This window comes from Equus asinus, chromosome 2, assembly GCF_041296235.1.
Source record: "Equus asinus isolate D_3611 breed Donkey chromosome 2, EquAss-T2T_v2, whole genome shotgun sequence".
NCBI lineage: Eukaryota > Metazoa > Chordata > Mammalia > Perissodactyla > Equidae > Equus > Equus asinus.
In genome coordinates, this window is record NC_091791.1 from 29473187 (window position 1) to 29499397 (window position 26211).

Below are 26211 nucleotides of genomic sequence, written 5' to 3' on the forward strand. Positions count from 1 at the left end.
GCATGAAAAGATACACAAAGTATTTTTTTAAGATTTTATTTTTTTCTTTTTTCTCCCCAAAGCTCCCTGGTACATAGCTGTATACCTTCAGCTGGGGGTCCTTCCGGTTGTGGCATGTGGGATGCCGCCTCAGCATGGCTTGATGAGCAATGCCACATCCGTGCCCAGGATCCAACCTGACTGCCAAAGTGGAGTGCATGAACTTAACCACTCTGCCATGGGGCTGGCCCTGATACTCAAAGTCTTTAGTCATCAGGGTAATGCAAATCAAAACCACAATGAGATACCATTCACATCCACTAGTATGGCTACAATAAAAAAAGACAGACAATAGCAAGTTGGTGATAATGTTACCGCACAAAATTGGTTCTCTGCTTGATGCACGTAATGAGCCAATTAATTATGGCATCAGCCTTTGCGGGGAGAAATCAGCTTTTATTCTGCGAGATCAATCTTCAGGGAGACAGGGGGCAAGTGTCCTCAGATCCATCTCCTTGATTCAGGATTTGGGGCAAAATTTAAGAGGTTAGGGAGAATAGGCTGGCACACGGAAAGACTGGAGGGACAGGTTTTGATTAGTGAGCTTCAAGCATTTATGGTAAGGTTTTAAACACTTATGACAGGGTTCTAAACATTTATGATGGGGTTCTAAACATTTTTGATGAAGTTGGGAAGGAATTTGAACACTGGATCTTCCTGAATGAGGGACCCCTGGCTTCTGACAGGAGTCTGACTTCCAAATTCCAGTCACGTCCCAGTTCTTTGGTTCTATGGGGAGGAGGATCTTTAGTTTTGAGGTTGTTTCAGGCCACGATTTCTTCTTTTACACATGCGCTGGCTACATGACTTTACAGATTTTCTGAAATGCAATTCTTAATCACTCTGTTGATAAGAGATGGGGTCAGTTGAACTGGTTCTGGAGGGCGTGCAGTTACAATAATATGGAGAAATTGGAACCCTCATACACTGCTGGTGGGAACATAAAACAATACAGCTTCTTTGAAAAATAGCTCGTCAGAAAGTTAAACATAGTCACCCTATGATCCAGCAATTCTACTACTAGGTATGTGCCCAAGAAAATTAAAAACATACACCTACACAAAAACTTGTACAAGAATGTTTACAAGCAGTATTATTCATAATAGCCAAAAAGTGGAAATAACCCACATGTCTGTCAACTGATGAATATATAACCAAAATGTTGCATATCCATATAATGGAATATTATTTGACCATAAAAAGGAATGAAAACTGACACATGCTGTAACATGGACAAACCTTGAAAATGTTACTCTAAGTGACATAAGTCAGACACAAAAGGCCACATACTGTATGATCCCACTTATATAAAATGTCCAGAATAGGCAAATCCATAGAAAGTAGATTAGTGGTTCCCAGCAGGTGGGGAAACATCCTAACCGATATAGGGTTTCTTTTGGGGTGATAAAAATGTTTTAGAATTAGATAGTCGTGATAGTTGCAAAACTTTGTGACTATACTAAAAATCACTTTATTGTACACTTTAAAGGGGCGAGTTTTATGGTATGCGAATCACATCTTTATATAAGTTAATAAATAAATAATTAATTAGACCAACTCTGTTTCTGACGCAAATTAGATCAGGGTTTGCTAGTGACTGAACACAGATATTGTCCAATTATTCTGAACATCAACTAGTGATGCTCATTTACAAGAAGGCAAGTTTCTGCGAAGTAGTCCACCTCAAAATTTATATACCGAATAGTACATATTAGTTTTTATTGCTCTGATATATATTCAAGAATGTCTGTAATAATGGATTCTGCTCCAAAACAGTGATCACTCTAAAAGTTGCTGGAAATACGTGTATATTTACACCGCGTAAATTATGCAAATCCCACTTGTGTAAATAAAGTGAAAACATATTCATATGCAAATATAATAATGCCCCCCATTCTTCTGTTAAGCTAGTGTTTATTAGTTGTGGTCCAGCTTGAAATCTGCTTTTGCAGTCGTAGCAAATCTGAGGCTTTAGGCGATCTCCCGAGAGAGGTCTCTGGTGCTAGGATTTGTTTTACAGTTGTTAGGTTGAGGTGACAGGGACATTCAGATGTAAACACGGACTGAAACTGTGGACCCAGTTTGGGCCGATTTGTGTGTTGCTCTCTGCATCCAAATGAAGGAGATCAACCAATTTGGCGAAGAGAACCAAAACAAGCAAGACCAAGGACTGAATCTGAAGGATAATCACGTTTGGGGATGGAAGGAGGAAGTGCCAGTGAAGGAGAGGAAAAAGGAAAGCAGTCAGAGAAGAAGTTAAGACAGGCTCATTTCATTTGTACTGCTCCTGGAGAAGATGGGTCACCTGTCCGCCTGAGATGCTCAGGTTCCGAGTCCCCATCATCCCTGCATGCGTCTACGTCAGCCGAGGGAGAAAAGGGACACGACAGTCTGAAATATCAAAGTAGTGAGTAGCTTGGTTTTTTTCCTTCCCGTTTTCCCACTCTGCCTCTATCCACCCGCTCATCTACCCTTTGGTTTCCCCACGCCGTGCAAGCCCCGCCCTTGTTGAACCCTTAGGACTTTCTTCTTTATCGGCTGCCTGGTCGCGTTTGGCCCGGCTCAGCCGCCGTGACAAGGCCTTTGCGCATGTGCGGGGTGAAACTGAAAGAAGGTGAAGATGGCGGCGGCCAGGGCCGGGGTCCTGGGAGTCCGATGGCTGCAAAGGGCAGCCCGGAACGTGGTGCCGTTGGGTGCACGGACAGGTCCGCGAGAACAGTGTGGGAAGGGGATGCCTGAGGTTTGGTGTGTCAGGGGCAGGGTGGATGTCATGGATACCACGGCGGCCGTGTCCGGGCAGGGGGCGGAGGTGAAGTTGGTATGTCCAGAAGAGGGGGTGGAGGGTCTCGTGGTCCTGCGAGGTCTCGGGCTCCGGCCTCCGCAGCCACTGCAGCCTGATGCCGTCAGGGTGGCAGGAGGAACGGGGTCGCTTACGACCTGCTCTGGTATGTCCTCCAGCCTCCCACATTACCAAGGATATGCTCCCGGGACCCTATCCCAAGACCCCAGAAGAACGGGCGGCCGCTGCCAAGAAGTATAACATGCGGGTGGAAGACTATGAGCCATACCCGGATGATGGCATGGGGTGAGATAGAGAGGGTCTGTTCGCACCTTGGTAGTGATGGGAGAAGGCCGGCTGGGTTTGGTGGCTCGACTCTGACCCTTTCCCCCGAACCTTCTCGTGACCCCTCAGAGTCAATGGAGTGGTTGCTTTTCTCGGTGGAGGGAGATGGGAGGGGATTGGTGAGCAGCTGCAGTCAAGAGGATTTCAATTTTCTCCTTGGCTCAGGCTGTTTCCTCAAATGAGGAAGCCGAGGTTTTAATAGCTCCCTTGAGGACCCCTGAATAGCAGGAACCTTCCTTGGCTCCATCCCGAGCGCAAGGTTTCATTTAGATCGAGCATCTGCTGGGCTCAGGTGCTGTCATTCAGGCACGTGACCAGGCTGGAGCTGGACTCCTGTCATGAGAACCTTATTTGTAGATGTAGTACTCTATATATGTGTGTATATCTTTCTTTAAAAAGTATGTTTGCTGTTAGGGCTGTGGAAATCGGAGCAACTGTTAAGTAGATTAACAGCCAAGTTCCTTACTCCAATTGATGTTAGCCATGCTCTGCCCGGCCCCGCCAGCCACATAAAATCCCTATGGTTAATTATCTGAGCTGATTACCGTGATCACCCCCATTTTCTGTCCTAGCATCACTCTTTCAATCGTGGTTTCAGCAGCCCGTATTTTTCTTGTTTTCCAATCATCTTCTGTGACATATGTCCAGTTGTCATCATTTCCTGTGTTTTATTGAGTTGTGGACAAGAGCAGCCTTGGTAGCAGTCTGTGTAAGTTGAACCTGGATTTGTTGGTGAAAACCCAGTTTAGCAAGAATTCCCTTGGGGTGTTTGAGACATGGAGATGTATACCAACTTGGTTGTTGAGGAACACAGTTGCTATGAAAACAATACTTTTCTAATCTGTACCCTTTTTGTTTTTATTCCAATTAGCTGGGTGACCTTGGGTTCAGACCCTAAACTTCAGTTTCATTTTCTGTCTAATGAGGGAATCAGAGTGATTGATGTCCTAAATTCCCTTCCAGCTCTAACATTATAACCTTTTGTGACTTTTTTTGTTCAAAAAAGGTAAGAAAAGCTTGTATATGTTATGTTTCAGAGTTTGACATGAACTTTTAATTACCATTTGGACCTCTGTGGTTAGTTCTATGCTTAGTGACGAGAACTTGAGATTTTGATTTGAAAGTCAGTTCCTTCGTCCTTAGAGGAAGCAGTTGTCTCTATCATTTGGCTTCTCATCTCTGACATGAGGAGAGTGAATTGTCTGAGTGAGGCTGCTCAGAGCCTCTTCTAGAAGTTCTTCCTGTCTCCCAGGTATGGCGACTACCCGAAGCTCCCTGACCGCTCACAGCAGGAGAGGGATCCATGGTATGACTGGGACCACCCAGATCTGAGGCTGAACTGGGGTGAACCGGTGAGAGAACCATACCCATTTGACTTTTCTTCCTTCTCCCTAATGTCTTCCTGAGGATTCTTTCTTTAACTCAAATGGCACTTCTCTGTCCAAGTAATAATAAGGTGTTCTGAGCAAGGAAGCAAGGTCTGGTGATCTGAGATCTGAGGTTCCATTTGTGGCACGTGGAATGGGACTTTTGGGAATCATCAAAGCTCTGTATTGTGAAAGTTGTGAACTTCCATGATTGAGCTGTCTCTGATCAGCAGGACGTAGACATAAGCCAGCATCCAGTCCTGTGGGCCAGAATATTGCCCAGGGCAGTAGGATGCCTTTGTCAAGCCTTGTATCAGGCTGTGATCACTCTGGACTACCTGCCTTTTTGGGAGGAGTAGTATGTGACAGTTATCTGCCTTTCTGCCTCAGATGCACTGGGACCTAGACATGTATATCAGGAACCGTGTGGACACGTCTCCCACGCCTGTTTCTTGGAATCTCATGTGTAAGCATCTCTTCGGCTTTGTGGCCTTCATGATCTTCATGTTTTGGGTTGGGGACACTTACCCCACCTACCAGCCCGTGGTGAGTATCTGAGAAGTGCTCTCTTAGGCACATTTACTTAGCCCCATTTCCTGGAGGAATGAAATCTCTGGAATAGGGATCCAGCCAATACCAAGCTTGGCTTCTTGGTAAGGCCTGGAGAGGGCCTTACGCACTGGCCTGGCACAAGTACCAGAGCACTGCTCCATGCCTACATCTTGGATCAGTCTGAATGAAAAGAAGCACTTTAGGACTAGGTGAGGAATGAACATGGAAGCCACCTAGTCTCTAGCGTTGCTGTTTGGGGACTCTACTTACCAATTATATTTCAGCAAGTGATCTTTCAAGGCAGAATCAAGGAATCCAGAGCTGAAACTTTATCCTTTGTTGGAGGTATGAAGGACATTTATTTCCTGTAGGGTACTGGAAGCAATTAAGTGTTTACTACAAGCATAGACGGTTATATTTTGGAGAATGTAAAGGACATAGAAAATATACTGTCTAGCTTTAAGGAAGTTTAATTTAGATAAGAAGAAGATTCGGATAAATGACATGAGGAACATTTGAACAGATACGGGAATTTGGCAGTTTTTGTGTGTGTGTATATATGTGTGTGTGTGTAGTGAATGTATGTTCTAAGGGGTATGAGGTGTTAAGGAGAAGGGTTATGCTAGATACTAAAAAAAATACATAGGCTTTGGATTGAGGGGAGAAGTTGGAGATAATATTTGGGGCAAGAGAAGACAGGAGGAAGGAAGGAAAAGGAAAGTGAGTTAGCTGGAGTGGAATAAGCATATAAAATAGTTCCTAGATAACCAGCTGCACTGGTTGCCTGGAGAGCTGCTAAAAATTTCGGGTTCCTGGGCACCACTTCCTGGAGAACCTAATTCAGTAGCTCCACAGTGGGGTTCTAGAATCAATATTTAACAAGTCCCCAGGTAATTCTGATGTCCCGGGAGATCAGGTGTGGAAATTGCTGTGTTAAAAAATATTGTGAGGCGAGTCAGTCAGTCAGGTTGGGCAGCTTTCATTGCATGGCTAAGGGATTTGGACTTGATGGTAGAGTAACGCATTAATTCAACAAATATCTATGAGGCCCCTACTATATACCAGGTGCAGAGCGTGCTAGGGATTGGGGTATAGTGGTGACTTAGTCTGTCTCTGGGCAGCAGGGAGCCATGTTGGGCTTTTGAACAGGAGAATGACATAACGAAGGCTAGGTTTTTAGGAAGATTAATCTGGGAGTAGTCTGCAGGATATATGGTAAGGAAAGGAACTGAAAGCAGGGAGGCTGCTGTGTTTGCAGTTGGCTGCTCAGTGCTACCTCTGCAGAGATAGTCAGTGTCCCGATGGTAGCTGGTATGTGTATGTGCACTGACACAAGCCTTCCTACCAAGTCCCAGGGGCCCTAGGCTGGAGAGTGCACTTAGGGCTGGTGTGAGCGCTAACTTCACTTCAGGAGAGCAAGAAACAGTGTGATTCTTCCATTTTTCAGTTCTGTAAGCACATCACCCTTTTCTCCTCCCCTTGAGCTGTGTTCTCTGACAGCTGTTTGTTGGTAAAGCCAGCAGCCCCTAAAGCACATCCCAGCTGTGTCTCCTCTGTGCTTTCTTCCACCACTGCTCCTGCACACCTCATTTGCTGGGCCACTTTAGTGGTGGAACCATTAGAGGCTGGGTGATTTTAAGGAGATTGAGTCTGTCTCAACCCCGAGAGAGGGATGGATGCATCATCTCCTTTAGAAAGCGTGGCTTCTCTCTCTGTCTCACACACACACACACACACACACACACACACACACACACACACACACACACAAAATGTAGGCACCACTTCTCTTACAATCTAGGCTTTCTCTCTGCCTTGGGCTGAGCAGGGACGAGGAGTGCTGTTCATGCCATTCTAGCCCAGCTGGATCTGACTAGAGGCTACCATGTACCCATTTACCGTGTGTGATTGTTAACTCCGAGTTGGGGGTAGCTAGGTATTGGCTGGATGTATGCTGTTCTTGCTGACCTGTGTTTTTTCCTTAGGGGCCAAAGCAGTATCCTTACAATAATCTGTACCTGGAACGAGGCGGTGATCCCACTAAAGAGCCTGAGCCGGTGGTTCACTATGAGATCTGAGGAAGCTTCATGGGCTTTGTGCCCCCCGACTCTCATTTCTAGAGATTTAACCTTAATGAAATCCCTAATAAAACTTAGTGCTGTGGTATCTGTGCCTCATTTCCACAGGAATAGCCACTGCTGTGAGGAACCTTGTCCTTTTCCTTTTGTTCTGCCTGCTGTCTGTCCCCACCCTCTCCGCCCGTCGGAGACCGGAAGGCCAGGAGGGCAGAGGGAGTTAAGCACAAGAAGATGTTCATTTTGCCAGGACTGTGAAGGCAGTTGAGCAGTTGAGGGTTCCAGTTGTGCGGCAGGTGGTAAGGGTAGCTCCTTTTCCCATTTACGTGGCTGAAGAAGGAAGATATGTTCCTGATTTCCCAAGTTGGAACAAGATTTATTTCCCATAAAAAACCATTTTATAGTGGTTAGTTTAAAAACAAAATTGTACTCTTAACATGTTTCCAGTATATTATGGGATAAATAGGTGTTTCTTGACTGGCCAGGGCTGTGACTGCCTCTAATGTTATTTGTTTTAAGAATATGTATTCCTTATTCCAAGCAACTTCTAAATCCTGGCTTCTTTTAGTTGACAATACGTATATTTATGAATTAGAGACAGTTCAATGAGTTATTCTGAACTTGTGCATGGCTTTTGTTACCTTGATTTATTCAGGCACCTCAAATAGCCTTAGAAAGCAGAAAATCATGTTTTTGAGGGTCTATCTCAGTGTATCTGTATTTAAGTAAACCAACTCATTTCCTTTTCGTCCCTTTGGGGACATTTTCTTAAATTACAATCATCACCTGAAAACCTGTGCCATAAAAAAGCATATATTCAACCTGACCTATAGAAGCAATTCCATTCAAGTTAGATACGGGTTCTTTAGTGGTTGCCCAGGTAGTGAAAGAGACTTGTAAGAGAAGTGGGTACTTCTACTAAAATGCCGCTCTTTGAAGCTCTCCACTGTCTTCATTCTCTGTCCTCTATAGCACTTGATAGTCATTTATTTCACCAACATCTGTGTGCCTTATAGGTCCTGGGAATATAAAATTGAACAAGATAAAATTGCCTTCTAGTAGTTATATAGAAGAGGAGACTGGCAGTTACAAAACAAGGTGAAAAGAATTTCTAAGAGATGTGTGAGTTGAAAGAATGCACTTTTTATTTTTTAAAATCATGTCCTGCTTGAAACTGACCTTATGCCTTTGGTTCAGATGTCTTTTGGAGCACTCCATCTGTGACACTTCTGCCTCATTCCCTAATTTGAGTTGCTGCCTGAGGTTCAGTATTCAACGCTGTTTACTTCCCCTCAGGTCTCATCCACTGTTGTGCTAAGAAGTTCAAGAAATATTTACTGAGTACTTAGTACATAGTGAGTGGGCAGGCACAGACAATGCCCTAAATTGTCTTCTTTCCTGACTTCAGAACTCCCAAGTCAGGAAATCTAGAGTTGTTTCTCAGTGACTTGGGGAGCCCTGTCATAACTGGCTCACTATGTTTGGAGGTATATCAGACGGAAATAACTGCATTAAATGAAAGTATTCAATCAAATAACTTAGGTCTAAGATCTTCAGCTGCCTACAGAACACTTATTTAGAAATGCCATTAATTCCCTCAACAGAAAAAATATAATCCTCTTTTCACCTCTCCCTCCAAGTGCTTAACCTTTACTAGTCACAAGAGCCTGTCCAGGTTTCCTTTACAGTCACTGCCACCGATTTAATCCAGGCCTGCATCACCTGGTAACTGATTGTTCTATTAGTCTCCTAATTTGAGTCCTGCCTCCAGCTCTGTTCTCTCTTCAAGAGGACCCATGTTGCTAGTCTCAAAATACAATCTTTATCTTATTGCATTTCTACCCATAATTTTCAGTACCTCCCAATTATCTGCGGAGTTGAATTGGTATTCCACGGTCTGTATCCAGCCCAGTCTCCCAACCATAGCCTCTTCATGGCATGGGAAATGTCAGGTTGCCTACTAGCCGATTGAGCCCCTTCTTGTGGAACGTCACCTGTCTTGCAGCTTCAAGATACAACACCCATCTCCTGTCCCTGAAACCTTTCAGGAAGCCCCTGGTCTACAGGAGCCTCAACCTCCACACACCTATATCTGTTTATTAGTTCAACCAACAGTTTTGGGGCACCAGTTGTTGCTGGGCTGCAGTGCATCACTCACGGCTATTAATGACCTCGATTGCTTTTTACCTTTTCAAGTAGGAATCTACTGATTGCTCCTGGAGCTAGGGCCAGGTCTTCTCCAATAAGTAGATGATGAGTTAGTATTTTCCCTTTTCAGAAGCTGCCCTTGGAACCTGGCTCAAATTGAATAGACCAGAACTTTATGGTCGCAGGATCTGACCCACTGCGCCGTAAGTGCGCAATCACAGGACGGTGGGGGAGGCCCGATTAAAAGCTCTGTATAATCTTATTATATCTTCTCCGTGGGTCAGCCGGGTCCTCCGCCTGGCGCTTCGCGGCGCGCTGGGCGAGGGGTGCCCTGCGGGCCAGGACCGCTTTTGGCCCTCCGCAGCCGCCGTCCACAGCGCCCAGCTGAACCCAAAAGCCCTTCGGGCAGGACTCGCTCCCGTTCCGCCGCACTTGACCCCTGACCTGGGCTCTCCGCACAGGTTGGTTTTCCCGGTCTGACTGGGCCCCCTGAGAGTCGAGGCCGTGCTGGGACCCGAGCGCGCCGCAGGGAGCGCGCCCTCCCCGGGGACCCCGGCCCGCGCCTGCGCCGCGCCCCGGCCAGTGAGCCCCTCAGACCCCCCGCTGTCCCCGCCCTCGGATTGGACCCGGCTCCGCTGTCCCCGCCGCGCCCGGGTCCCTCAGCCCGCCCAGGGTGTCTCCTCAGCGCTGCCCTAGCGCCTTCGCAGCCGCTCTGGGCCCGGAGCCCGCACCGAGTCTCTGCGACCTGCGGGGCGGGGAGGCCTGTCGGCAGGAGCCCGGCGCGCCGCGCTGGGGCAGGGCCGGAGAGAAGCCGTGCTCACCGCCCTCCGAAGGGCCGGGGCCGCCAAGGGAGCGGGCCGCCTCCAGCCCTGCCAGAGCCTGTCCCGCTCGGGTTGCAGGGTCACAGCTCTCCCCCGTTCAGCGCCCCCCTCCCCCGCCCGCCATTCTCACCCCAGCGGGCGCCCTTTTGTGAACAGATGTCTCTGAACAAACTAGTTTAAAAGCCCATCTTCCCAATTTCTAGACTGTCAGAGGTTTAAACACGTTCTGGAGTTTAGTTTGGTTTAGACTAGTATAACGGTTAAAAGCACTGGGCTCTGGAGGCCGATTTGGGGTTCACGTCTCGGCCTAGCCAGTTTTCTTCTCTGTAAAGTGGGGATGATAATAGTACTTACTGCATAGAACTGTTGTGAGAATTAAATGAGATGTGCACGTCAAACGCACTACTCGAAGCTCCTGCTTTTAAGGGATCTTTCCCCAGAAACCTGAAAATGGCTTTGACCAGCAGGTGGCACTGGTGACTATAGCATGATGTGTAGTCTGTCAGACGATACCTGACATAGCCTCAAGAGTTCAGAGGGCCCTTGGAAGTCTTGGCTGAATTGACAGCCTGAAAGTTTCTTCGCACAGGAAAGTGCGTTAGAGATTAAGTGATACTACCTCCTGTTTTTGTAGGTTGGGACTAACCTGACTGTGGCTTGCTCAAGCAGGTCACTGTGGGTCCCAAGTTTCCTCCCTCAAGTTCAGTGTTAATTTTTTGTTTAACTTTTCTGCGGCTTTGCTAGCTTGTTGGGATGGCATCTTGAATATGCATTAGAATTGGATTGGAAACCACAGAGTAAAAATGGATGTCTGCATTCATTTAATAAATACTATCAAGCGCTTATTATGTGCCAGACGTTGTTCTGGCACTGGTTATAACATGGTGAACAAAGAAGGCACAGTGCTAGGTCTTAAGGAGTTTACTTATTAGTGGAGACCAACAATGTAAATGTAAATAAATATATAATTATAAATTGCTATGAAGAAAAAAATGGAGGCTGTTTCTGATTGGGTGGTTCACCTCTCTGAGGAGGTGAGAAGCTGAGCTCAGAAGATGTGATAAGGAGCCAGTCATGCTGAGAATGAAAGACGGAGCATTCAAAGTGTAGGAAACAATTTACAGAAGCGCTAAGGTGGGAAAAAGTCAGGAGAGGAAATAAAGGCTAATGCGGCTGGGGCACAATGAATAAGGGGGAAGTAGCGAGAGATGAGGTTGAAGCAGTAGGCTGGAGCTTTTGAGCAGGGCCATAATAAGGGGTTAGATTTTTATTCTGAGTGTGATAGAAGCTGTTGAAAGATTTTAAGCAAGGAATGCTAAGATCCTATTTTTGATTTTAGAAGCTCACTTGTGCTGCTATGTAGAGAGTGAATTGGGCGATGGTATGAGTAGCAGGGAGATAACCAAGGAAGATAATTGCAGTAATCCAGATGAGAGGTGATGGTATCTTCAAATACAGTGGTGAGGGTGGAGATAGAGGAAAGTAGACAGATTAATATATATTTTGGAGATAAAATCTAGAATACTTAATGACAGATTAGAAGCGAATAAAGGGAAGGAGAGATCAAGGGTGATTTTCAGGTTTCTGGGTTGTGCAATTGGGTAGATAGTGGTACCATTTACTGAGATGAAGAAAACTGGAGGAAGAACAGATGTGGGGGGAGGAGATGGTGGAATAGAGAATTCCATTTTAGACAGACTAACTTTTAGGTATCTTTGCTCTATCCAAGTCAAAATATTTGATTAGCAGTTGTATATAAGAACTTGGAGCTCAAAGGAGAGATTTGTCTTGGAGATGTAAATCTGAAGTCATTAGGATATGCATGATATTTAAAGTCAAGGGAATGGATAAGATCACTGAGAGATTGTCTGGTTTGAGGTTATCGTCACCAGTCGGCATGTGGCAACCAGTGTAGTTTAATATCTTTTAGGGTTTAAAGCATTAGATTTCAATAATTGGGGAAATGAATTGTCCTTACAGATCTACAGATGGTCATGTATTTGTCACCCCGTGTTGCCCTGAAATGCCCGATCCCATGATGGAGAGAGAGAAACAAGATCTGTCCACAGGTGCTCCCTGGATCTGCCCTTAAGCTTGCTGATTTCTATTTTAGTGGGCTGAGGGCCATGTCAGTTTTCTGCCACCTACAGGACAGACCATGAAGCTGAAGGAACTTGAGCGGTCAGCTGTCCAAGTGTGGAGCCCAGCCAGCCAGTACCCTGTGTATCTGGCCACAGGTATGTAATAGGATCCAATGGAAGCACATAGGTTGAGTGGGAAACTTAGTACTATCCAGAATTCTTTATTGAGCTTCAGAGTCATGGAAAGGTGGGGTTGGCAAAAGCAAACAGATGTTAAGTGTTTTTGGTACCTGGGGCAGCCTTGAACTATGGCTCAAGCTAGGCACCTCGTGCTTGCTTTGGACTTAACCATTTGAGAAACAGTATACGTAGTCCTCACCTGTTCTTCCTCTTCTCCCCTCCCTAATCATTTATACCCCAAATCCATGCATATATTGTTGCTCATATGCTGCCTCTTCCTGACTTTTCCTGTGCCTAGGAACATCTGCCCAGCAGCTTGATGCCTCCTTTAGCACAAATGGCACATTGGAAATCTTTGAGGTTGATTTCAGGGACCCCTCTTTGGACTTGAAACGCAAGGGAGTCCTTTCTGCCTCAAGCAGGTACTGTGTCTGAACTGTTGATGGGTAGCAGGGCAGATCCTGACGTAGACCCTGATGGGGAATCCTGGGAGTGGTGTGTGCTTCTCAGGGCTCATGAGGAGACAAGTGAGAGGAGAAAGGCCTTCACCAAGTTGGAGAGAAGTTAACTCTGGGTTTATTTTGCAAAAGGATTTTAAAAACACCCACTCCTAGGGCTGGCCCGTTGGCGCCACAGTTAAGTTTGCATGTTCTGCTTCAGCCACCCGGGGTTTGCCAGTTTGGATCCCAGGTGCGGACCTATGCACCACTTGTCAAGCCATGCTGTGGTAGGCATCCCACATATAAAATTAGAGGAAGATGGGCAGAGATGTTAGGTCAGGGCCAGTCTTCCTCAGCAAAAAGAAGAGGATTGGCAGCAGATGTTAGCTCAGGGCTAATCTTCCTCAAAAAAAAAAAACAAACCCACAAAAAACACCCACTCCCACCTTTCTGGTCAGCAGCAGCAGCAGTGTCGGGCAGAATCATGTGATAGAAATGACTCACAGAAGCCTGGACCCGTAGGTACCTGATTTCTCTCTGAACCTAGAACCATTGGCTATTTCCTCACTTGGTTCGTGTGAGGATAACAGCCTTGCACAACATCTCCCTTTTCTGCCAGTGGGAGGCGAACGAGTGATTCTTTCCTCATTGCTCTTAGGCACTGATTGGGTACTCATGGATTTCCTGGCTCTGGCAGGCTTACAGGGCTGGCTACTAGCATTTAATGGGCACATGTATACATACCAGCCACTATGCTAAGGGTTCCGCCTGTTTTATTTATTCTTCCGAATGAGCCTAAGCAATAAATACTATTATTCCCATTTTGCATAGGAGAGAGCCAAAACTGTGAGAAGCTAGGATTTAAGTCTAGGCCTGTCGGACTCCAAAATCCACCTTCTTTTCATTATTCAACGGCTCTTTTATAGGTTTTGTAAAGATAAGGCTTATGGTCAGAAGCAATGGTCTTCAAATTTGGACCATCAGGAAAAATGAATATTCACTATACTTGTTATAGATTAAATGTAAATAATATGCATATATTACTGTACTAGTAACAAAATGCAATTTCTATAACTTTTTAGATTAAAAATATTAATCTTTTTCTTATAGCCCAGAGAATTATCTTGCCCATCCCATTTTAGAGATTGGTCTGCTTTCCACCCTCTTGTGCATTGTTTGATCCATCTAAGAGATTAGACAGAAGTACCTCTTCTTTCTTTTCATGGTTTAACCTAATAATGAAAAGTTAGTTCTTGTTCTCCCTTTCTTGAGCCCCTGTATCACTTTATGATGGTATCCCTTATTTTGCAGGTTTTTTACATCTCTTTGTATTTCCAGTACCTGTACCTTTTGAAGAGCAGGCACTGGAGGGTTTACGAATAACAATGGGATATTCTTAGCCTTTAAGCAAGCATTTCAGAAAGGGCCCCTGAAAGGAGTGAGCTAATTCAATAATGTTTATACTCCTGGAGATAAGAAAAGAGGCCAAGGGCTCTTATCCTTGACCAGCCAAGCAGCAGCTTCAGCACAGTAGTGACTCCTTAGGGCTAACAGTCCCTAAGAAAGAGGCAGTATAATTGCTTAAGAAATCTTAAAACTGAATCCTAAAATCCATATGGACAGAGATTTTTGTTTCTTTTGTTCACTGCTGTATCTCTAGTACCTAGAACAGTGCCTGGCATTAGGTGCTTAACAAATATTTGTTGAATGAATGAGTGATATTAGAAACTTAGGGGGTAACAAACTAAGCATTCATGTCCACCACTTCAGTTAGTTATAGTTAGTCTTCAGTTAGTCTTAGTGCCTTAAGAGCTTTTCAGGGGTGATGATCTGTTTGTTTTGCAGCCAAGTAGGTGAAGGGACCGTTTTTGAAACGTTGGTACTAAATTCAGGAATTGTGAAATTCACCTCATACCCTGCTCCACCCTGCAGGGATTTGGGATCTATAACCCAAATAAATACTACAGTCAACACTATCGATAGTATTTCATCCCGGCTATCTTTTTCCCACCTCTATAATTGTGTCCACAGATTGCTTCTCAGTCCCAAAGACCTAAGGGATTCCCTCTGACATAGTTGTGTTGGGATCTTTCTGAAGAAATCATCTTAGACACTTCAGGGTCTAAGACAGCCACTTCTTTTTGTTCCAGTCTGGGTTAGGTTGCATCACAAACTATTGACCAAGATGATCAGGGTAGATAGAGGGCTACCCATCCTTTGCTTTATGCTTCCCTCTTTCTTTTCTTTTCTTTTTTTCACCTTCTGTGTGGTTTAGTGGAAAGCACAGTTGTGTTGGGTTGCAGCCTTGGCTAAAGCTATGTGACTTTGAGCAAGTTGAGTTCCATCAGTGGTCTTAGGTTTCCTCACTTATGAATAAAGAAGAGGTTGTACAAGATGACTTCTAAGAACGTACTGAGCTCCAAATTCAGGCCTTATGTTCAGTTTCTTATTCCCTTTCTTTTTCTAGCTTAGTCTCCTTCTTTTTTCCTTTTTTCTTAACTCCTCCCTGTGTCTCTGTATTATTACACATAGACTTTTCACAATCTTCCCCCTTCCTTTGCCTGCCCTTTTCACCAGACCCATGCCCCAACCACATCTGAATCCTGAAGATCCTCTTATCCGCAATCCGTGATGCGTCAGAGAAATACCTACTTAGAAATACCTGACTGAAAGGGGAAATGTTGTGAAACACTGGTGTGGGTGTAGGTAAGGGACAGCCTCAAGCTATCAATAGTCTAGAGAAAGTGCAAGGATAAATGCCACTGGATGCAATCAGAATCAATATGGATTAGCATGTGCACTGAAGCAAGCGATGTTTGGTGTGTTAGATGAATCTCGCTCAAGAAGAAGGGTTTCTGGGAGAATAATACATTGTTTATGTATTGACTTTTGAACTGAGGACGTAGCTGCTGTAGCTGAATTGATGTCAGAGACCAGTGTGTAATTTGCTACACTCCATCCTCCATCTACACTGAGGTTCTACATCTCTGAGTGGCCTCTGTAACCTCTATATGACTCATCTTCTAGTAACATGGAGAAAGTAGGTGATCTATCTTTCAGTATCTTTATCTCAGTTCTAGCTAGCTACTTGGGGAGCACTGTGACCTCTCTTTGAGTGCCTGTGAAGGAAGAACACCAAGCAGAAAAAGATCACTTTGTGTACTTCTCTTAGTTTTTCTGTTTCCAAGACTTGCCTTCTCTCTCTGGAGACATCAAGATCAGAGTAGAGAGAGTATGGGCTTTGTTATTAGACAGACCTGGGTTCAAATCCCGGCTCTGCCATCTTCTGCCCTCTTGGGCACATAACTTCTTTGACCCTGTTTTCTCCACTGTAAACTCGGGATGCATAGTAGGCACATAATAGGCTGGTGCATACTAGGCATTCAGAAAAGTAGTTCTCCTCTTGGACAGCTATTGCTCCACTCCACTGCCTTCATTCCCCAGTTGGGAGCACTACCTTCAGCGTGCTGTTTGACTTTTAGGAAACTTAGATTTTCTCAGCTCTTTTGGCCTGGATGTGGGCAAACTCTATTTCACTTTAGTTCACTAGCGTGAGGTTGGGATTTTTCAAAAAGAAACTTACTAAGCAAATAAAAGCAAAATCCAAAACAGAGAAGTACATAAATCATGGAAGCAAGAATTTATACAGCACATATTCCTAATCATAAGGTAGCTGAAGCTTGGCCTCAGAGGAGCTTAGTTGGTGCTACATTCAGGTCTCAGACATCTCAGTTTCTTCTCTTCAGCCTTATCTTTTCTTGCCAGAAGCATAGCCATGAGCTGGTTGTTAGGGCTGGGTTTATCTTGATGAAGTTCAGCTTCTTCCTGTGGTGTTCTAGGCCGGTATGCACTCTCACGTATCTGTAGCACAGTGGTTTTCAACCCTGGCTGCTTGTTAGTATCACCTGGGGGCTCTTGTTAAAAATGTAGACTCTGAGGGCCTATCTCTAGAAATTCTGCTTCACGAGGTCTGGGTGAGAATCAAAGAACCAGTGTTTTCTTTAGGTGCCAGCCATCATTCTCTGAGGCTGTATGGTCTCCATCATTGCCATCATTATCGTGCGAACCTCTTTATCAGAGACTTCCACCTGTATTCTCATATTTTGAAAGTTCCCACCTTGCTATACAAACTCTTTTCCCTATACACCCTCCTTAAATCTCTTAGCTCCTATTTTCAGGTCAAAGGCCATCTTTTTTGTTTTTTAACTTTTTATTTAAAAAATATTAAAACATAGAAAAGTTGCACAATGTTATAGTGAACAGTCATATACCTTCACTTAGATTCAGCTGTTAAGAGTTTGTCACATTTGCTCACATGCTTGTGCACTCTCTCTACACACACACGCATGCACACGCATGCACACACAGAGCTACCTATGTATTCCCTGTCCATTTGCAGAGCAGAGATGCTTGACACTCCTTGAGCCCACTGAATAGTGAAGTCCCCTTCCTTGCCTGACTCATCCCAGTTGTACCCACTCTCCCAGGTGTTCGCCATCGTGTCCTATTTGGGCTCCAGCTTCACCCTCACTAGTGATTAACAATAGGAATGTACTTTATACATGCTTACCGAAAGAAAATCATTTCGTCACATCCTATGTTCTGCATTTTGGTCACTCTAAAGTAACTGGGCCCTTTTCTTCAACCCTTTGGTGACACCCCCTTGAGGTCTCAGGTACCTTTTACTGTGGTCTCTGGGTCATGTGTTCTGACCACACTGAGGTCACTGGACCGCTTCTACCATTCCCATGTGAGTTTTTCACTGGCCGTACCCTCCTCCAATTCCTCTGTGACCTATTATGGGCTTCTCTAGCTACTCGTTAACTTGCCCTCTGCCCACACTGAGCTCTAGCCCCTGGATGTCATGGCAACCTCTTGAGCCAGTATGGAACACACATTCTTTTGCCACATTTTTCTGAACACATTAAAATCAGTGCAACCTTAGAAAACATAGCCTTTCTGACAGTAGCTTTAGAGCCACCATTTGTGTCAGCTTTGCTCTTTTGTTCAGATGTTGACGTCCTAACTGGTGCTTAGCTCCTCACTTCTGACAGGTTGGCTCTGCTCTAATGACTGGCCAAACAGGTTCCTGCCCAGTCACCCCACTCAATTTCTTTGCTGACTGTCCCAAGGTGTGGGAACATTTCATTTCAGTTGGGATCTAATGAAATCATTTGATGTGAAATCTGGCTTCTCTGAAGGGCTGTGGAAATATCCTTGGCTAGCAGCTGTGAAATGGAGGACAGACCATCTATGAGGCTTTGGAGATTTCACATGCTTTCCCTAAGGCTTTGCAGAGGGCCTAGGGTCCACCTTTTTCTTTTCTGCAAGACACTGGCAGTGTCTTGTTAGAAGCATCCTCAAAAGGCCAGAAAAGTGTTTCCCAAGTGGTGTGTTTATTCTTTGTGCCTCTCTGTCTCTAGGGCTGGCCCATTGCAGCCACGTAGCAGCTCAGTGGGCCAGTCACACGGGAGAGGCATGAGTTGGAGAGGTCCTTGGGTCTTTTCTCACTTCCACCTTGAGAGGGAAGAGGGGATGGCAATTGTTGGTCTCAGGAACCTGCTTTGAGTCAGGTATAGAAGAGTTTGGATCTTCCTCTAAATAGAAGACAGCATTCTATGATGGTTAAGAACTCTGGTTCTCATAAGAAATGATGAAATCCGGCTATCTATGACAACGTGAGTAGACGTTGAGGGTATTATGCTAAGTGAAATAAGTCAGAAGGAGAAAGTCAAATACCATATGACCTCACTCATAAGTAGAAGATAAAAACGACAGAAAACCACATGGCAACATAGATTGGATTAATGGTTACTAGAGGGGAAGAGGGGACAGAGGAGGGCAAAGGGGTGATTAGGGACACGTGTGTGGTGATGGACTATAATTAGTCTTTGGGTGGTGAACATGATGTAATCTACACAGAATTCGAAATATATTATGATGTACATCTGAAAGTTATATAATGTTATAATCCAATGTTACTGCTATAAAAATTAAAATAAAAATAATTTAAAATAAAAGAACTCTGGCTCTGAAATAACTTGGGCCTGGCTTTGAACCTTGACTCTGCCACTTCCTACAGAAGTTTCATAACTTCTCTGTGCCTCAGTTTCCTTACCTGAAAATAGAGTTAATAATAATACTTCATGGGCTTGTTGAATATTAAATCAGCTAATCCATGTAAAGCACTTAAACAGTGCCTGGTATATAGCAAGTATTCAATAAGTGTTAGTTGTTGATGAGTTGTGAAGATTAAGTGAAGTAATCTATTCGAAGTATTTATCACTGGGGCTATATAACCCCAATAATAGTAACTTTAAAAATAGTCTCCCCACACAACTCCAAGGCAATGGCCTCCTGGCTTCTGGTATAACACAGATGGAATATTTATTCAGAGAAGGGGCAAGATGGGGCAGAGGAGACCTCTGTTCTGTGTCTGGTAAATGAGGGAGACGGGGAGGCCCCAGCTAGGGGTGGGGATGCCTGCATAACGGCAGAGGCTGACAAAGACACCTACCCTCTGCTTACTGCTGTGGGACCTGAGTTGGTGCTGATGCCAGTTCCTCCTCTTTGTAGGTTTCACAAGCTGATCTGGGGGATCTTTGGCACTGGGCTTCTGGAAGGCTCCGGGGTTATTGCAGGCGGCGGGGACAATGGCATGCTTACTCTGTACAATGTGACCCACATCCTGTCATCGGGGAAGGAGCCTGTGATTTCCCAGAGACAGAAGCACACCGGGGCTGTCAGAGCCCTCGACTTTAATCCTTTCCAGGTACTGCATTTCAGTTGGTCAGACATGGCCAAGCCATAGAGCAACAGATCTGAATGGAAGCATTCACTTGTGACCTCCAGTTTGTAACTCTGAACCTTCCCCAGGCTGTTATGGGGGAGGCTGTAGCAGTCCCAAATGGGGCTCTCTTTGCTGCTCTCATCTCTTCCCGGGAGGGTATCTCCAAAGGCCTATTCTTCATACAGGGCAATCTCCTGGCCTCAGGGGCCAGTGATTCTGAAATCTTCATTTGGGATTTGAATAACCTGAGTGTGCCATTGACCCCAGGATCCAAGTCACAGGTGAGGAGGCTCTCAGGGCTGCCTGCTTAGAGTGTGCAGCTGATTTTCCCAGGGAAAGTCTTGGGTTCTGGAGACAGCCAGAGCACAGGAGATTTCAGTCTTTACCACTGGAGGGCAGTAAAGCTCCACCGACTAACATGCTACCGGCCAGATAATAGCAGGAACTAAGGGAAGGGTAAGGGTGGGGGGAGGGTTGTGGTCATTAACCATCCTAGGAGTTTCTGGAAGGAAAATGAAGAAGGGTGAGGAGTAACAAACATTGAGTGGAGGAGTGAGAATACTCTTTGTCATAGTATAGCTTAGGCAGGGTTAGGTAGAGCTCTGGCCTCAGCGGAGACGGGGCAAGAGTAGGACACCCAGATATACCCTTGTCCTTTGTGTGCGGAGGGCCAGCCTTGGCTCTGTGTCTGGTTCTCCCGTGCATTTGGGGGTCTGGGTTATCTTTGTCTCTTGAGTGTACCTGTCTGTCAGTCTGTAACTGGGCCCATCTTTTTGCTTCCTGGCTTTTCTCTATCTTATGCTTACAGTATCATGAGGTAAGTTAAGTGTGAATTTGTTAGAACCTGATGCCCTAAAAGTAGCAATGGCTTTTCTTTCTGCCTCACTCTCTCTGGGCTTCCTGGGTGTCTATGTTTCCCTCCCTCCCTCACCTTCCTCCTTCTCTCCCTCTCTCTTTGTCATAGACAAGAGGGCTGCTTTTAAATCTTGCCTCTGTCCTCTCAGGAACACCTTGGGATAGGAGTAAAACCCAAGTGTGCCTGCCATTCTTTCAGCTTCTTACACCAGTACCCTAAAGGATCCTGTCCGCAAAGTTCAACGCCTAGCTCTCTGAGACTGTCTTGGTTTGGAAAGCCCCATGTTTACTCTTGGACTTTCTCTGGGTGCTTGGGAGCAGTGGAACAGCAGATGTCTCTTGGTTCAGGGGGTGACAAGTTGTCCTCCACTTCCCACCCCATCCTGCCTCAGCAGCCCCTAGAAGACATCCGGGCACTCTCTTGGAACCGGCAAGTTCAACACATTCTGTCTTCTGCTCACCCCAGCGGCAAGGCAGTTGTGTGGGACCTCAGGAAGAATGAACCTATCCTCAAAGTCAGTGATCACAGCAAAAGGGTGAGTCGTGGAGGCAGAATTCAGGCTTGGACTCTGGCTTCTCTCTCATTTGTAGCCATTGGAACTGCTCTTTCCCTGGCCAGGGTTCTGCTTTTCGTTGTTGCCCAGGTGGATTCAGCCCCTTAGCAGATTTCCTATTGAGAGTGAAAGCTTAGGGAAGCTAAACAGAGCTGATCTGGAGGCTCTGTTTATTCAGGGTCCTTACTTATTCAGGGTCATCAGTTATTCCTTGATGGCTGTGATGTTCCGAGTCACATAGGAGAGACCCAAAATCTACCCTCAGAGTAGTCCCCTTACAACTGGGCAGAAAAGGTTCATAACCGAAAGAGTCAGGTTACATCACCCATTGGGGTCTGCTTTGTTCACAGATGCACTGCTCAGGACTGGCCTGGCACCCAGACATAGCCACCCAGTTGGTGCTGTGCTCGGAAGATGATCATCTCCCAGTGATTCAGCTGTGGGACTTGCGTTTTGCCTCCTCACCCCTGAAGGTGCTGGAGAGCCACAGCAGGTAGCATCTCAAACTCCATCCACATCCTTGGTGGAGGGTGAGGAAGGGAGTGCATAACTGACCTGGGTAGGAGGCAGTTATGCCTCACTTTAGTTACCAAACATCCTTTATGGCTTTAAAGCCATCCCAGTGAACACACAGTCACCCAGTCCTACCTCCAACCCCAACCAAGAAGAGTCCTTTAGACCCAGAAGTTATGGAGAAGAGCCTGAGATTCCATCTAACTTCTAGAGATGTGAGTGGGGAAGGGGTCATGAGAAATATTGGAGCCAGTGTTTAGTCCCCCTGGGACAGTGCCCACGCTCTGATCTGAGGATAATGCTCATTTCTTTAGATGATAAAGTTGCTTCCTCCAAGACTTATTCTTAATAAAATAACCTTGGCTCCTGTCTATCCTGTGAATAGGCCTGCCTCTGAAGCTGTAGCTCTTGGGTCGACAGCTGAGAAAGCAGCCCCATGGTCTGTTCTTTCTGACTAAAGGGCCATTTTGCCTTTATTACCTCCTTGCAGACTTGTGAGAATTAGGTCCTCACTGCCCTCCCGGCCTAAAAGCACCCAAAGGGATAGTTGTTTGCCTGATTCATAGTCCCCACTGTACTATCAGGAAAAAGAAGCAGGCCATCCTGCAGTGACTTTTGGGAGGCAGAGTGGTAGAGTGTGTAGTGCGCAGGCTCTGGGGTTTGACTTGGGTTCTGGCTGTGACTGCTGAAAGTTACTCGATGTTTCAAAGCCTCATTTTCCTCATTTGTAAAATGAAATTGGAATGCTTATTTTATAGGGATGAGATTTATCCCAGATATATAAGGCACCCTTTTATAGGCATTCAACAAATGTTAGTTCCTCTTTCTTCCGTTTTTAGGGGGATCTTGTCAGTGTCATGGAGCCAGGCTGATGCTGAGCTGCTGCTCAGTAGTGCCAAAGATAATCAGATCTTATGCTGGAACCTGGGGAGCAGTGAGGTAGGCTGGCCCTCCTATGGGCCTGCTGGGAAGGGAGATGAGCGGGTAGAGGAATCCCGACTGCAGCTCTGTGTTCTGGGTTGCCTTACCTAAGTCAGAGTTTCCTTAATGGTTGTGTTCCCTCATGTTAGGTGGTATATAAGCTACCCACACAGAATAGCTGGTGCTTTGATGTCCAGTGGTGCCCTCGAGACCCTCCAGTGTTCTCTGCTGCCTCCTTTGACGGCTGGATCAGTTTGTACTCTGTGATGGGTAGGAGCTGGGACGTCCAGCAGATGAGACAAGCTGACAAGGTTTGAAGGGCTAGGTGGAGAATGCTGGAGGGAAGGGGCTGTCTCTGTTTGGAGGCAGAGAGGACATATGGCCTTGGAAAAGTGGGGACTAGTGGAGACTGGGAGGCCCGGGCCCTGGATTTGGGAGAGTAGCCCATCTTCCTGGGAGGATGTCAGTTTCTGCCACAATACAAAGGAAACCTTCACCTGGACTCTTTTTTTTTCCCCCATGTTTTCATTTACGTTTTTTTAATTGAGGTAACATTGTTTATAACATTATATAGATTTCAGGTGTACATTATAATTCAACTTCTGTATATACTACGTTGTGTTCACCACCAAAAGTCTCAGAATTTCCGTCTTACACTGTACAAATGACCCCCTTTACCCATTTCATCCTACCCCCTTCCCCTTGGGTAACTACCAATCTGTTCTCTGTATCTGTGCATTTGTTTGTTTGTTTATCTTCCACATATGAGTGAAATTATATTTGTCTTTCTCCATCTGACTTATTTCACTTAGCGTAATACCATCAAAGTCCATCCATATTGTTGTAAATTTTATTTTTGGATGTTCCCTGTGGTATTTCAGGGACACTGGACTCCATGCTGGGACCATTATTTTGGAAGTATGAACTGTCTTACCGCCTTCTCCTATAGATCCATTTTGTATCACACTCTATAGACCTTGGATGCAGTAGACTTCCCAAGAGTTCTGTCCTCACTAGCAGTCCCATCCCCATCTCCTAGAATATGGGAGTCCTGCCTTCGTGGGCCAAATTGAGTCTCTCATGGATTCCTCCCAAAATGGAGTTTGTAGGTAGAGTTACTGGCTAAACCATCGCTTCCAGCTGGTGATGCAGGTGTCCTTTTACTCTCAGATCTCTTCTTCCTTCAGCAAAGGCCAGCCTCTCCCACCATTGCAGGTGCCAGAGCAAGTAGCTCAAGCATCATTGATACCTCCCTTGAAAAGACCCCCCAAATGGATGAGAAGGCCAACAGGAGTTTCATTTGCTGTAAGTGTAGTGTGTGTGTGTCTATGTGTTCGTTAAGCCTACTGTGTGCGCAGCATGGAGCTATGTTCTGTAGGAGGTTTATTCCCGCTGCCTGTGTCTCAGATCAGGTCCTACTTAACGCTCAAGCAGAGAGTTACGATAGCTTCCCTCACTACCCCTTCACTCTGCCTGCTGCGCCAGTCTCGTCTAAAAGGAATTGATTGCTGTAGACTTCTTGGTTATGGAGAACAGCCTGAGGTTCCACCTAGTTTTTCTTTCGCTCTTACATGTCTGGACTGGTAGTGTATGGGTTAGAATACAGAGCAGGAAGGAAGAAAATGCAGATTCCATCCTGTCACTCCTCTGTTAAAAACCTTTGACCCTCATTGGCTTATAGGCTCAAGGCCAAATATACACAAGGCCCCATTTACCTTTCAAGTTTCTATCCTCATGTGTTCCCTATGCTCTGGTTACATATGACACCTTTCTGTTCCACAGATAATTCATCAACTCTGCTGCCTCTGCCTGTACCCTACCCTTCACCTTCTCTCCTGGGCCAGTGAATCATACTGAAGCCTTTCAATGTTCCTCACTTAAATACCACTCCCTGCATGATGCCCATCTTCAACCCAAGTCAAACGTACCCTCACTTCCGTAATCTCACAGATTTATACTCCTGTAATGATACATTCTTTTTTTTTTTTAAAGATTGGCACCTAGGCTAATAACTGTTGCCAATCTTCCTTTTTTTTTTTAAGGATTGGCACCTGGGCTAACAGCTGTTGCCAACCTTTTTTTTTTTTTTTTCTGCTTTATTTCCCAAACCGCCCCCACCCCGGTACGTAGTTGTATATCTTAGTTGCAGGTCCTTCTAGTTGTGGGATGTGGGACGCCGCCTCAACGTGGCCTGACGAGCGGTGCCATGTCCACGCCCAGGATCCGAACCCTGGGCCACCGCAGCGGAGCGCGCTAACTTAACCACTCGGCCATGGAGCCAGCCCCAATACATTCTAACTCTACTAAAGTTATTCATATACATGTCTGGATAGCCCACTAAGTAATAGACTCCTTGAGGATAGGGACTTCTTGTTATTTTTATCCCTAAAGCAGTGCTTCCCAAACTTTAATGTGCACACAAATCACCTGAGGTCTTATTAAAATTCAGGTTCTGGTTTGTTCGGTCTCGGGTAGGGCCAAAGATTCTGCTGGTCCAACAAGTTCCCAGGTGATGCCCTTGCTGCTGGTCTGAGTGAGGAGTAGCAAGGCCCTAGAGCACCTAGCTCAATGGTTTAAATATTAGATTTGAATTAAAAATGGATGTGTATGGGGCCGGCCCAGTGGCGCAGCAGTTAAGTGTGCACGTTTTGCTTCGGCGGCCTGGAGTTCCCCAGTTCAGATCCCTGGTAGAGACGTGGCACTACTTGGCAAGCCGTGCTGTGGTAGGCATCCCACATATAAAGTAGAGGAAGATGGGCACGGATGTTAGCTCAGGGCCAGTCTTCCTCAGCAAAAAGAGGAGGATTGGTAGCAGATGTTAGCTCAGGGCTAATCTTCCTCAAAAAAGAAGATAAAAACGGATGTATAAAAGTAGAGGTTCTTGTTTTCAGAGTCAGTAGTTTTATTAGGGAGGTAAGACCAGTGCACTGAAAAGGAAGTGAGGTTAAGAATTCTGAGGTCAAGAGACCTGAATTCCTACTATAACTCTGTCACTTATTGGCTAGGTAACCTTGGGCAAGTAACTTGCCTCAGGACTTCAGTATTCTTATCCCTAAAATAGGGATAGAGATACCTGCTCAGCTTATGTTAGTGAGTTGGCATGAACCTCAAATAAGAATATATGTTGGCACTTTGTAAAACTATCAAGTACTATACAAATCAGAAGTTAAGATGGTTTTATTTAGCACTAATCTCGTGTAGATTTTGTGCTATAGGAGTCAAGAGAAGAATTCTGACGGGGAAAGTTCATTAAGGAGGGGGTCTTAGGAAGGGAAGTAGTGAATGGTGGGGGAGTAAAGCAGTGGTTATCAACCACGCTGCAATTGGAATAACCTGAAGAACTTTAAAAAATACTGATGCCTGGTGTCACCCCCAGAGGTTCTGATATATTGTCTGGGCTACAGCCTGGCGGCTTTGGATAGCTCCCCAGGTGGTTTTCGTGTGCAGCCAACGGGGAGTACTGCTGGAGTAAAGGAACTTTGCTCAGGTCTGCTTTTGTGCCAGATGCTTTATATAAAGTACCTAATTTGGTGAAGAGGATGCTCAGGTGAGGGTGTTGTGATGGGTAAAGGCACAGACACGGGCACTTTGGGGCTGTGGAGAGATCACATAAATGAGCCTGGAGAGAAATGCTGGAGAGGCAGATCTGGTCCTGATTTTGGAGGATTTTGTGCATTACAGTCAGAGGAGCGTAAGCTCTCTCCTGTGGCCTTGTGAAAACATAAGCTCCTGAGTAGCAGCAGGTATAGGG

General features: G+C 45.6%; 2 protein-coding genes and 1 long non-coding RNA gene across 22 annotated transcripts in view; 2 read left to right on the forward strand and 1 right to left on the reverse strand.

Annotated features, from left to right (window-relative positions):
• The first annotated feature begins 2427 nt into the window (after positions 1-2427).
• NDUFB8 (NADH:ubiquinone oxidoreductase subunit B8) lies at positions 2428-7248 on the forward strand. The gene is made up of 5 exons (XM_014865729.3): positions 2428-2744; positions 2998-3124; positions 4416-4515; positions 4921-5076; positions 7068-7248. The coding sequence occupies exons 1-5, from the start codon at positions 2660-2662 to the stop codon at positions 7158-7160; spliced, it is 561 nt and encodes a 186-aa protein (XP_014721215.1). The 5' UTR covers positions 2428-2659; the 3' UTR covers positions 7161-7248.
• LOC139040236 (uncharacterized) lies at positions 7091-12097 on the reverse strand. Its single transcript, XR_011494413.1, has 3 exons — positions 10481-12097; positions 8337-8471; positions 7091-8176 (listed from the first exon to the last, which is right to left on the reverse strand). It is a non-coding gene; the product is annotated as an uncharacterized lncRNA (long non-coding RNA).
• The window catches only part of SEC31B (SEC31 homolog B, COPII coat complex component), a 90919-nt gene continuing 73172 nt past the window's right edge, over positions 8465-26211 (forward strand). For 10 of the 20 annotated variants that reach the window (XR_011494403.1, XR_011494400.1, XR_011494402.1 and 7 more), the window contains exons 1-11: positions 8465-9766; positions 12107-12195; positions 12277-12363; positions 12686-12809; positions 19404-19599; positions 19803-19898; positions 20865-21008; positions 21377-21519; positions 22379-22478; positions 22610-22771; positions 23631-23765. Coding sequence is in view for 13 of the 20 variants with exons in the window: in XM_044752548.2 (XP_044608483.2) it covers positions 12150-12195; positions 12277-12363; positions 12686-12809; positions 19404-19599; positions 19803-19898; positions 20865-21008; positions 21377-21519; positions 22379-22478; positions 22610-22771; positions 23631-23765 (1233 nt within the window). In the remaining 7 variants the exon portion in view is untranslated. Of the gene's footprint in view, positions 9767-12106; positions 12196-12239; positions 12364-12685; positions 12810-19403; positions 19600-19802; positions 19899-20864; positions 21009-21376; positions 21520-22378; positions 22479-22609; positions 22772-23630; positions 23766-26211 lie in introns of all 20 variants that reach the window. The other 10 variants (XM_070485260.1, XM_014865731.3, XM_014865735.3 and 7 more) reach the window with 10 other exon arrangements.

Bases quoted from the DNA above. Each gene is read 5' to 3' on its own strand.
- NDUFB8 (XM_014865729.3), top strand. From the start codon at position 2,660: ATGGCGGCGGCCAGGGCCGGGGTCCTGGGAGTCCGATGGCTGCAAAGG. The intron at 4,516-4,920 runs GTGAGAGAACCA...TTTCTGCCTCAG, and splicing joins GGCTGAACTGGGGTGAACCG to ATGCACTGGGACCTAGACAT. The intron at 5,077-7,067 runs GTGAGTATCTGA...TTTTTTCCTTAG, and splicing joins ACCCCACCTACCAGCCCGTG to GGGCCAAAGCAGTATCCTTA.